Genomic DNA, 12,420 nt, shown 5'->3' with positions numbered 1-12,420 from the left:
CTCCTGGCTTCCACAAAGGGAAACTCCCCAGTCCTTACAGCAGCGGTGGCTGGTCGTTTCCCAAGCTGCCCACGTGCCGTTTAACTGAAAACTTTCAACCTCGTGTCCTCCCAAAGCAGGCCCTGCTTCCTGCCGGCTGTCAGAGGGAAGCCCCCCGAGGTCTGGGTCGTGAGAGGGAGCTGCAGGGGCGTTTAGGGGCCAAACCTTGGATGGGAAACTGTGGTCTTACTGCTGCTGACCTAGCGGATGGCCGTTCCCGCACTCTGTGCCGGAGACAGAACCCATGCAAAGCCCTCTCGCCGTGACCAGTGCTGGTGACTTTGTCACCTGTGTTTTTGTGCTGCATCGCACTCGTGGGTATCTCGGAGTGTCCTTCCTGCCCGTCACTGCTTCAAAATTAAGGCAGCTCTTGTGACTTAACGTGTTCTTTAAAAAGTGCGTGCGTGCGTGCGTTCGTAGCTCATTAATTTAGTCTTTTGATAACTATGGTTTTTGTAAAGATGCTATTTATTTATTTATCTATCTATTTATTTATTTAGAGAGCAAGCGCAGGGGAGGGGCAGAGGGAGAGAGAGAATCTCAAGCAGGCTCTCCTCTGAGCGCAGAGACCCACAGGGGGCTCAGTCTCACGACCCTGACATCACGACCGGAGCCGAAACCAAGAGTCCCAAGAGTCGGACGCTCAACGGACTGAGCCACCCAGGCGCCCCGATAACTATGTTTTCATACGATTGGTTTCCTTTGTAATGCTTTGCATTTTATTGTGGGCCTTTCCAGCCTTTATTCAGAGAAAGGCCACAGAAGTTAAGAGCTGTCCCGCTTCCCTCAAGACCCCCACCCCGGCCTGCAGCTCCTGCGTCTGCGGCCTACACGCGGGTTCAGTGTGCAGCTTTTCTCCTGTGAGCTGCTTTTTTTATTTTTAACTTTTTTAAACATTGTACTTATTTGAGAGAGAGCAAGCGAGCACAAGCAGGGGGGAGAGGGAGAAGCAGGCTCACCGCAGAGCAGGGAGCCCTACATGGGACTCGATCGCAGGACCTTGGGATCATGACCTGAGCAGAAGGCAGACTCTTGACTGACTGAGACCCCCCCAGGCATCCCTCTCCAGTGAGCTTCTTGAGACAGGCCTAGCGGCAGCCTGTGCTTAATTCCTCTGCGTGTCACTGACTGGGAACGAAATGGTTGGCAGAAGGGCCAAGACGCCCTGGTCTCCTGAACTCTGCCTGCGGGTTCACCGAATCCAGCTTAGGCAGGTCCCTCAGCTGAGGCCGGTCCGTGGGTTCCAGGCCCACCTGAGCCCAGCCCCACCCCGCTGGACCCCAAGTGTCCCATTGAATGTACCTCGGGGGTCTCCAAGCCACCCTACTGAACAGGCCCTGGGCCTTTGCAGCCAGAAGGGCTCTCCCAGGCCTCTCTCAGCCTTTGAGTGATTAAGACAGTGCTTCCCGGGCCATCCCGCCTTCCGAAAACTCCGGGAGACTCCTTTCTGCCCCTCCCGGGCCTGGCTTTGAAAAGTTACGTAAAAGCCAAGCTTTTGGAAGCCAATCAAATCCCACACTAGACAGGAGATTAAAGACACAATGAACCAATTTAAACGCCCGCACATTCTAATGTGCTTTACAAACAAAGCATTCAAAGACAGGGAGTGGCTTCAGGGAACATATTAAATTGTTAGAAGAAAAATCAAAACAACTCTGAAAGGAAAACAACGGGATAGGACAGTTGAGCTCTGAACGGAGGCCCAGGTCCCCCTTGCGGACAGCATCCTGCAGTGGGGAAGGCCTGTCTCAAGCAATCTGGGGGCAGAGCCCACCCCGTGTTGGCCCTGGTGGGCAAGGGAGGCAGGGGATTGGATCCTTGGTTCCTCAGTCAACGCTTGTTAGGCCATCAGCTGACGATCAAGAAGAAGAAAGGGCCAACACACAGTTCAGCTGCGTGAAGAAACTATTGTTTTCATTGTTTAATTTTTATTTTTAAAGTGATGGTTGCTCTTTCTAGAAAATTCCCAAATGCCTGTGGAAAAATAAGGGAGCAAAATCTTCCAACTGTGTGTTTCCACCCTCCACAGGCAAATCGTCTTTAACCAAGTGGCTTCCAAGGATACTGTGCCAGGAAAAGAGAGGCCTGAGGTCACGTGGATGTGTCTCTGGCCACTTTGGGCCACACCCCCTCCCATTCAGTCACGTGGACACGTCCTGGCAAGACTGCCCAGCCTTTCCCTATGAGTGTAGTTTTTTGTGGTTTTGTTTGCTTTTTTATTGTAGAGTTGTAACTACTAAATATACAATTTTGCCTAATTTTTTTGGTATTCTTATATCATAAGAATTCTCCATCATCCATTCATTTTAAGCGTACTTTCTATGGGCTGCATAATACCCGGAAATGCAGTGTACCATACTTTCCTTAACTAATCCCCCACTACTGGGCATTTGGGTTGTTTCTAGTTTTGCTTTGTTTGCCATTTTTACCAATGCTATATTCGGTTTTTGGTGCATTGAACCTTATACCAGTTCTGGGCTGTTTCCACGTTGGCGGAGGGCTGACTGTGCAAGGCATTGTGGGAGGTCAAGGATAAGCTACGCATAATCCTTTCACCTAAAATGCAGATATAAATAACTTTAATCCAAAGTCGGTTATCATTGCCATAAGCAGACAACTAGAACTGGGATACAGAGTAGTATCCCAGGGCGTAATGGCATTCTAAGAAAGTTATGGGTGAAAATCTGAGCCATTGTGTCTGCAGCTGAAAGGTAAGGGCGAGGGAGTGGAGGCAGCGTAGTGGAGGGTTGGTCTGGCTGGGGGATCCATGCCCGGAGGTGGACTTCGCCTGTGGCATCAGAGTAGGTGGGCAAGGTCAGTTGATTGTCCGTGGCTGCCACGAGCTAGGTGGTCCGTGGCTCAGTGGAAAAACACCAGTGATGGTCCGCCGTGGACCCAAGTTGGTAGCGAGCTGGCAACAAGACACCTGGCTAACCTGGCCATCCGCAGCCCTGAGATCTTAATGTTCAGGGGAGGTTTCGGAACTGGCCTCAGCTTGGGCGATGCCAAAAATTATTTTTTAGGTTGAGACTTCTTGATCCATTCATATCATGATTCATACACTGTCATGGACATCTCAGATTGTGTGTGTTTTGGGAATCTCTTTTGTAGGGGTTTCAACCCACAGAGTCAGAAGAGGGTTGGCCTTGAGTCCCCAGGTAGGGTGGGCAGGAAGGAGGGACGCTGAGAGGCCAGAGAGAATCTTTGCCAGCCCACCGCTCTGGGCCCGCTCTGCCTGCTTGGCCACAGGAGAGGCCTGTTTTCCTCCCTGGTCCTTTGGCCTTTTGACAAACAAAATCTCCCTCCCCCTCCTCCAGCTGTGCAGCCGAGTGGGAGCACCAGGAGGGATGCTGGTGGGGTGTGGGTCTGTCCCCAGCGTCGGTCCCCCCACCCACCCACACCGCCCTACGTTCTCACCTGCTGGGCTGATCTCATGGGGTCCTGTCTTCAGCCCCTGCAGGTGCCATGACTCAGCCGCTCCAGGACGGCTTCGACAGGAGCGTGGAGGACGCCCGGGAGTGGATGAAGGCCGTGCAGGAGCGACTGCAGGTCAACGACAACACCCAGGGGCCCCGGGCGGCCCTGGAGGCCAGGCTGCGGGAGACTGAGGTATGCAGAGGCCGTGGCTTCCGTAACCCCGTGGCCTCGGCCGTGTCCCTCCCCCTTCAGGCCTCAGGTTTCCAGGCTTTCAAACTTTGATGTGTTTGACTCTCCTGGGGCTTTGGGTTCGAGTGCAGATTCTGCTCCAGGAGGTCAGGGTGGGCACCGACCACGGTATGGCTAACATGCTCCGGGTGACGTGCTGCTGCTGGTCCTGGGGCCACACTTTCTCAGTGGCTGTCTGGCTCTTCTGTGCCGGCAGAGGCACCATGCGGCCAGGTGGGTCCCCAGCCAGCCCAGGTGGGCCAGGCCTGGCGTCCTGTCGCTTCCCTGTGTCCTTGAGCCTAACGTCCCTGCCAGGTCTGGGTGGGTCCAGATCGGCCTTCAGGAGGGTGGGGAGGGGTTCTGCGCAGTGAGGAGTGACCCCTCAGCTTCTCCAGGGCCAGGGTCTGGCCTTGCTCCCCACAGGGCAGGGCTCAGGGCGTGTGGTGCTGTGCCGACCAGAAGTGCTCGTGCCCAGGGCCTGGCCTGGCATTGTGGTGCCCCATTCCGAGGGCATCTGCTCCAGGCCAGGGGCCAAAGGGGAAGAACACTGGCATGAATCAGAGACCTGGGTTATAGTCTCCATGCTGATGCTAAAGTACTGTGTGACCTTGGTCAAGTCCCTACCCCTCTCTGGCCTCAGTTTCCCACCTGTGAGCAAAGCCATGACTTACACATCTCTCGGGTTACATCCATTGGGTTATTCCTGGAATTTGAATCTTCTGAGTCCTGGTCAGAAGAACTCTCTGCTTCCCTACAGTGTCATGTGCTCTTCTGATAACCAGAGACGGGTATTCACAATAAAACTGTGCCTGGCGGGCAGAGAGCAATGCGTTCTGGTTTCTCGGACATTCTGTTTAATGGAACAGCTCACTGGATTTGAGTGAGGACAGGCTATGGCGTCTAGACATCTTGGGCTCAGATCCCAGCTCTGCTTCTGGCTGGCTGTGGGTGTCCCAGCAAGTCATTTGACCCTGTTGGGCCTCTGTTTACTTCCCTTCTAGAAGGGGATGGTGCTAATTATCTCAGAATAGTGCTTCTCACACCTGCACTGGCCTCACTCTTGTGGACCGGAGACCTGCCACTTTGAGTCACATTTTTCACTAGCCTCCCCTGTGTCGGGGAACCCAGGGCTCTTGGAGAACTGTGAGGAGGTCACGTCCCCCAGCCTGGGAGATCGAGAGAGAGGCCTGTGGGGACAAGTGACTTTACTCTCGAAGCTCAAATATAGAGGAGGTAGTCAGGTTGGAGGATGCAGGGGTGAGGGTGGGGAGGTGGGGGCTCCAGGCTGAGGGAACAGTGTAGGAAAGGCCTGGAGGTGGGCAGAGCCCAAAGCACCTGCTCGGAACCCCAACAAGGCGAGTGTTGGGGCAGCACCGAGCATCAGCCAGAAGCAGGCGGCAGGGCCAGAGGGATGGTTAGGGGTCAGAGGGTGACAGCCCAGAACACCAAGTCAGGGAGATTGGATGTCTGTTCTGTAACAGGGGATGGTGGATTGGAAATTTGGATGGTCAGGGATTGAAGGACTCTCCCATTGGAGAGGAGTTGGCAGCCCAAAGCCCCTTCCCATGTCAGACTTGGCCTTTCTCATCAGCAGAATGATTATTGTCACCAGGAGGCATTTATGCAATGATTAGTCCTCCCAGATCACTGAGAGAGGGGACCTGGCATTCATTCGACAACTGTTCTGTGCTTGGTGCTGCACTATCCGCTTTCATGTATAATTTTACAAAAGCCCTGTGAATGTGGTTTTATTGTCCTTAGTTTTCAATAACAAAATGTGATTCCTAGACACAGGGATGAGCCAGAACTCAAGAAATTGATCTCATCAGGGCTTGAATCCAGGGCTGAGTCCAGAGTGTCACTGGCCATCCCCAGTGGGGGGCCTGGGGCAGTGGAGGCAGGTGAGGTCCACCTTACAGGGCTCATGACATAAAGAGGGACAGGTATGCCCATAATCCACGCCACACAAGAGTGTCCTGATGTTATTGATGTTCCTCTCCTCCTCTAAAACCTTCCATGGCTCCCCATTGCCCACCGAAGAAAAACCAAACTTCACCTGGTGTCCAAGGCTGCCGCTCCCTACACGAGCCTGTTTTGTGGCCTCAGCTGCTCCAGCCATTCCACCTAGCAGGCAGCATCCTCTCCTGTTGGCAGACAGCCTAGATGTCCTCTCAGCAGGCCTCTGGCCTGTGCTCTTGCCTCTACTTGGAATGCCCTTTATTTAGTGTGGGTGTGGTGTGCTTGTGAAATGAAGCATTCCCCCCACCCCGCGCCCTGGCCGCAGCCCCAGAGCTTGATGCTCTCCGTCCTGTAACACCGCAGCCCTGCATGCGTACTCGCTGTCTCAGGGTACTAATCCCTTTGGACCTCGCACCCTTACACTGGCAGGTCTTTACCCTCTGGTGGTGTGAGTCAGGCGTGAGCCGCGGCGAGGCTGGTCCTTAGGAAGAGCCCTTGCCCAGGCCATGGTGCCCAGGCCCTAGAAGCTGGAGGGACCACGTCCACCAGCGAAGCCCCCGGAGACTCGACTTGGAGCCTAGGCGGAGGGGTCATGTCCTGGGTGCTCCAGCACTTTGTCTCCCACGGGGCTCAGGCGTGCTGTTTTCTGGGCTTTGACATTTCAAAACCAGTTTCGCAATAAGAAAGAAAACATTTTGCTCCTGCCATCTGGTGAAGGGAGCAGTTAATGACTTCTCCTCCTCCCCAGTCCATGGGACCTCTCCCTGGGGTCTCGGGGTCTCCCTTTGTGGGTGCCCCCCCCGCCACCAGCTCAGTGATGTGCATTCCTGGCATTGTTTGCTAGAGCGGCCAGGGTGTGCGTTCCAACCCAGCTCTGACGCCCCATAGCTATGTGGCCCTCCTCCAGAGCGCCGGAAGAGCCCTCTCCCCCTCGTGCAGCTCGAGGACCGTCACGGTGGTGGGAGTCTTCGGGAAAGGGAGATGGAGAGAGTACTGCTCCTGGGAAATAGGGCTCTGGCAGGCTGGGGTTCGAATGCCCGCCGTGGCCGTGGCACCTCGGGAGAGTTTCTGGAGCTCCTGGAAGTCAGCTTGTTGGGGTGGAGGTGAGTGTGATGGCTGCTGCCCGGCAGGACGGAGGAAACGTGGAGGCGAATGACTTCCTGGGGCCCTTGGCCGAGTGCAGGCCCAGCGGGTGAGGTGGTTTCTCGTGGTTTCGAGGCAGGGGTAGGTGCAGGCCGATCTCCCTGCCCATGCCTGAGCCTCCAGGAGCTGGTCCCCCAGGTCCTGGCATCTCGTCTCTTTGCCATCTGGTTCCCAGCCACCGTGGCCCTGCACTCGGGACCTCGCCTCTGCCAGACTGCTTCCTGGCTGGCTTCCAGGCCCCTCCGTGGTCAGAGACAGGCTACATCTCCTAGGACTTGGCTTCCAAGTGCTGGACACACTGTGCCCGAACACGTTGTGCTTCCGTAGCTCTGCTCAAGCCCCAAGCGCAGGTGCGTGCACACCGCTAAGAGTGGGTGCCCATGCCACCTGCTCACAAAGCCTCCTTGGGTTTCCCCACATCCCTCGTTGGAGCTCGGTCATTACTTTGTGGTGTCTGCCTCGTTTATAGTCCTCTGTGCTCTCGGCTGCAGACCCCACCATTGCCTGCAATCACCGGGCCTTATCTGTTCATCCTGGGCCCCAAGACCTGACACAGTACCCAGCAGAGTACTGAGAATAGTACCCAGTAGAGTACCTAGCATTGTACCCAGCATAGCACCCAGCACAATACCCAGCACAGTGCTCAACCCAGTACCCTGCATAGTACTAAGCATAGTACCCAGCACAATGCCCAACTCAGTACCAAGCATAGTACTCAACAGTGCCCAGCACATGCCCAGCATAATACACAGCACAGTGCTGAATACAGGGCCCAGCATAGTACCCTGCACAGTACTGCACATAGTACCCAGCATAGTCCTCAGCACAGTACTGAGCATAGTACCCAGCACAATGCCCAGCATAGTACCCACTACAGTACCCAGCATAATACCCAGCACAGTGCCCAACTCGGTACCCAGCACAGTACTACACGTAGTGCCCAGCATAGTACTGAGCATAGTACCCAGCATAATACCCAGCACCGTGCCGAACTCAGTACCCAGCACAGTACTACACGTAGTGCCCAGCGTAGTACTGAGTATAGTACCCAGCACAGATCCTGCCTAGTCTTGGCTGCGTTGGGGAAAGCCCTGACTAACCCCGTTCTTCCAGCTTTCCTGATCTAGTTATTGTTCTGTCCCCCGAGGTTTTCCCTCCATCCAACCCCCACCTGACTGTGGCCCGCACTGGTTCCTTCCCAGCAGGCTCATTCTGTGGCTGCAGTTTAAGTACCCCTTCCCCGCTGGTTAGTCCCTCCTGCCAAGCACTCCTGGATCTTGGCCTCGATCGCCTGTAAAAGAACTTCTCACCAGCCAGAGAGAAATCCCGAAAGCAGCGAAGAAAGGTGGAATTTTCTTCTTAAAAGCTTAGGCCCAGCCTCCTGGCCCCAGGCCGACAGCGAATATCCCAGTGGTTGATATTTCTGTTTGGGGGCAGAGGTTTCTGCTTTGGGCCAGGAGGGGCTTGGTGTTCAGTCTGCCTTTGGGCCTGGCCAGCTCTCCTCTCTTTGGCAGGGAAGCCGCAGACTCACTGCCCTGCAAAGGGCACGGGATCGAGGGGTCTGCCACATCCCCTCCACTGGCCTGCACCTCCCTGAGCAGGGGAGGCGGGAGAGCAAAGGGTCAGAGGCCTAGAGGAGGTCACGTAGTCAGGACACTAGGTTGTGGGAAAGGGGCCATTGTCCTCATGGGGACTTTCCAGGCCTGGCTGGCTCTCTCTCGTTGGGGGTGACGGACAGACTGAGCTCAGCGTCTTCCCCCACAGCTGTTGGCTCCCTGGGTTTATGGAGCTGGATTCTGCCGGAGCCTCGTTTGGGCAGCAGGTATGAAGAGGCCGCCCCACCCGCTGCAGAGAACTGTCCCGCAAAGCTCCTGGTTTCTGTGGGTTCCCAGCACCCTTGTCTGTGAAACTGCAGTTACCATGGCACCCCTCTTGAGAGCTTGTGGTGGGGGGGGGCATTCCCTCTACTCCTCAATGCCGGGCGTCAGAAATCTCAGGTCCTTCATCAAATTAAATGTTATGGGATGGGAAGAAATTCATCCCAAGCCTCACTGTGGGACCCCTGCTCCTGAGTGGTGTGAAATGTCATGCAGGGGGTGGGTAATCTCGCTCTGCCCAGAACATTCCGCAGGGGCCCTCGGATCTTGCGAATCCCTAGAGTATCTTTGTCTTCCACATTGCTACCTGCAACTGAGCAGGGCCCGGCATTTCTGTTGGGTTCTTGCTGCAGCCATGACCCTTGGGGTCCTGCTGTATCCCACTGCTTGCCTGGACCCAAAAGGAAACAAAACCTCTTTCCCCCTCTTGGGGTAGCTCCCTGCTCTCCACTCTCCCGGTACCACCCACCCCCATGCTCATAGACCACAGAGACAGCCTGTGGAAGGAGCGTGTTTAATGTCACTCTTTGATAATACAGGTAGGAGGGCAAGTCCCCCTCTCTGTCATCATCACCACCATCACCAGTAACCATTCTCCTATGAAGTGACAAGGGTTGATAGCATCGCCCATTTGCACATGTTGGGAAAGGAGTTACATCATAGCTCAATCGTTTACAAAGTATACTAACCCATCAGTGTATTACGTGCCTGTATTTTTTTAAATTAACGGTATAACCCTATGCAGTAGACAAAGTAGGGATTGTTACCACTATCTCAGGGTGCAAAAGGGAGGCCGAGAGTGATCCAGTGACCTGCCTGGGGGCACACAGCTATCAATGAAGTGGCGTCTGGCTCCCCCCCCACCTGGCCCCGGTACCATCCACGGAGAAGGGTCAGCGACAGCCAGCCCCCTGGGACGGCATCCTGAGAAGCTGGCTGCCAGCCCCCAGGGAGACAGGCTGGGCAACAGAGCTTGAACTGTTATCAAAGGTACTGTCAGCGAACAGGGATCAAAGGTGGGAAAAGACGGGACTAATGGGGAACAGTTAGTGGCTGACAGTGGAGCGTGGCCAGGCGGTGTGCCCTGGGGCTCTCCAGCATCAGGGAATGTGACCGTGACCCTGGGTGGCATAAGGCCCGCAGTTCACAGACCTGGAGAATCTACGTACCATGATGAAGTCCACGCAGATAGGAGGGAGTGGCTTTGGAAATGGAATCCAGTTGTACTTTTACTACAGAGACCACGCTTCAGTGGCCAAAGGAGTAAATAATGCCGACCAAAAAGGAGAAGAGCTGATGTTCATCAGAGGTGTGCTAATTGCTAGACATTGGGTATTAGCCTGGGTCCTCCGAGAGACCAATGCCTGAATGAGATTACAAGCTCAAGATGGTTTACTACTGGAAGTCCTAGCCTCAGCAGAAATCAGTTGCATTTCTCGACACTAACAATGAAGCAGAAGAAAGAGAAATCAAGGAATCGATCCCATTTATAACTGGACCCCAAACCATAAGGTAAGTGGGAAGAAGCCTCACCAAAGAGGTGAAGGATGTGGACTCTGAAAACTGCAGAACACTTATGAAAAAAAATGAGAAAGACACAAAGAAATAGAAAAACATTCCATGCTCATGGATCAGAAGAACAAATATTGTAAAATGTCCATGCTACCCAGAGCAATCTACACATTCCATGCAATCCCTATCAAAATACCATCAACATTTCTCACAGAGCTGGAACAAACAATCCTAAAATTTGTATGGAACTAGAAAAGACCCCGAACAGCCAAAGTAATGTTGAAAAAGAAAACCAAAGCTGGATGCATCACAATTCTGGACTTCAAGCTGTATTACAAAGCTGTGATCATCAAGACAGCATGGTACTGGGACAAAAACAGACACATGGATCAATGAAACAGATAAAGCCCAGAAATGGGCCCTCAACTCTATGGTCAACTAATCTTCAACAAAGCAGGAAAGAATACCCAATGGCAGAAAGACAGTCTCTTCAACAAATGGTGCTGGGAAAATTGGACAGCCACGTGCAGAAGAATGAAACTGGACCATTTCCTTACACCATACACAAAAATAGACTCAAAATGGATAAAAGACCTAAATGTGAGACAGGAATGCATCAAAATCCGAGAGGAGAACACATGCAACAACCTCTTTGACCTTGGCCACAGCAACTTCTTGCTAGACATGTCTCCAAAGGCAAGAAAAACAAAGGCAGAACTGAACTATTGGGACTTTATCAAGATAAAAAGCTTCTGCACAACAAAGGAAACAGACAACAAGACTAAAAGGCAGCCTACAGAATAGGAGAAGAAATTAGCAAATGTCTTATCAGATAAAGGGCTAGTATCCAAAATCTAAAAAGAACTTATCAAACGCAACACCCAAAAAACAAAAAAATCCAGTCAAGAAATGGGCAGAAGACATGAACAGACATTTCTCCAAAGAAGACATACAAACGGCCAACAGACACATGAAAAAATGCTCAACATCACTCAGCATCAGGGAAATACAAATCAAAACCACAATGAGCTACCACCTCACATCAGTCAGAATGGCTAAAATTAACAAGTCTGAAACAACAGATGTTGGCGAGGATGTGGAGGAAGGGGAACCCTCTTACACTGTTGGTGGGAATGCAAGCTGGTGCAGCCACTCTGGGAAACAGTATGGAGGTTCCTCAAAAAGTTAAAAATAGAGCTACCCTCTGACCCAGCAATTGCGCTACTAGGTATTTACCCCAAAGGATACAAACATAGTGAATCGAAGGGGCACCTGCACCCCAATGTTTATAGCAGCAGTGTCCACAATAGCTACACTACGGAAAGAGGCCAGATGTCCATTGACAGATGAATGGATAAAGAAGATGTGGTGTAATTATACAACGAAATACTACCCAGCCATCAAAAAGAATGAAATCTTGCCATTTGCAACAATGTGGATGGAACTGGAAGGTATTAGACTAAGTGAAATAAGTCAGAGAAAGACAAATGCCATATGATTTCACTCATGTGGGAATTTAAGAAACAAAATAGGTGAATATAGGGGAAGGGAAGGAAAAATAAGATGAAAACAGGGAGACAAACCATAAGAGACTTAATCATAGGAAGCAAACAGTGTTGCTGGCGGGGAGGGAGTTGGGGGGCTGGGGTAACTGGGTGACGGGCATTAAGGAGGGCACTCGATGAAATGAGCGCTGATGTTATATACAACTGATGAATCACTGAACTCTACCTCTGAAACTAATAATCCGGAATATGTTAATTAAATTGAATTTAAATTCAGAAAGTTTTTTAAAAGTTCAAGATGTTTGATAGGAAAACGTCTGTGAGAGAAAATCAGTTGGGAGCCCCGTGAGGCTGGCAGAGGCAAGGTCAGTCTGATGCAGGTCCAACCCCCCGAGTCCAGGAGATCAGGGAATGTCTGAGACTGCAGTGTGCTTCTAAGGGAGTCTGGCTAGGCTGTGGGGCCTCCTGGACCAGTCACCCATCAGAGGAGCCTGCCTTGGCATTCCTGCTTGGTCACTGGAGGGAGCGAGGCAAATTCTCACAGCCCCACACACCATGACATGCACCTTGCATTTTCTCATTTCATACTGGAAAAAAAAAAAATCTGGGAGCCAGGTACTATGACTGACCCAATTTTACAAATGAGAAAACCAAGTCCAGGATGCCAGGGTGCTAATGCCACCTGTCTGAGTTCACACAGCTGGAAGTGGCCAAGTAGGAAAGGGGAGGAAGTTACATGA

General features: G+C 52.5%; 1 protein-coding gene across 2 annotated transcripts in view; it reads left to right on the top strand.

Annotated features, from left to right (window-relative positions):
• The window catches only part of SYNE3 (spectrin repeat containing nuclear envelope family member 3), an 84,323-nt gene that overhangs the window by 29,126 nt on the left and 42,777 nt on the right, over positions 1 to 12,420 (top strand). For both annotated transcript variants that reach the window (XM_034642938.1, XM_034642936.1), the window contains exon 2: positions 3,491 to 3,648. In XM_034642938.1, coding sequence (XP_034498829.1) covers positions 3,505 to 3,648 — 144 coding nt within the window. In that variant the 5' untranslated portion in view covers positions 3,491 to 3,504. The remainder of the gene's footprint in view (positions 1 to 3,490; positions 3,649 to 12,420) is intronic.

Source organism: Ailuropoda melanoleuca, chromosome 14 (assembly GCF_002007445.2).
Source record: "Ailuropoda melanoleuca isolate Jingjing chromosome 14, ASM200744v2, whole genome shotgun sequence".
Taxonomy (NCBI): domain Eukaryota; kingdom Metazoa; phylum Chordata; class Mammalia; order Carnivora; family Ursidae; genus Ailuropoda; species Ailuropoda melanoleuca.
Note: the sequence above shows the minus strand (reverse complement) of the source record. Positions and strands in the feature narration are given on the sequence as shown.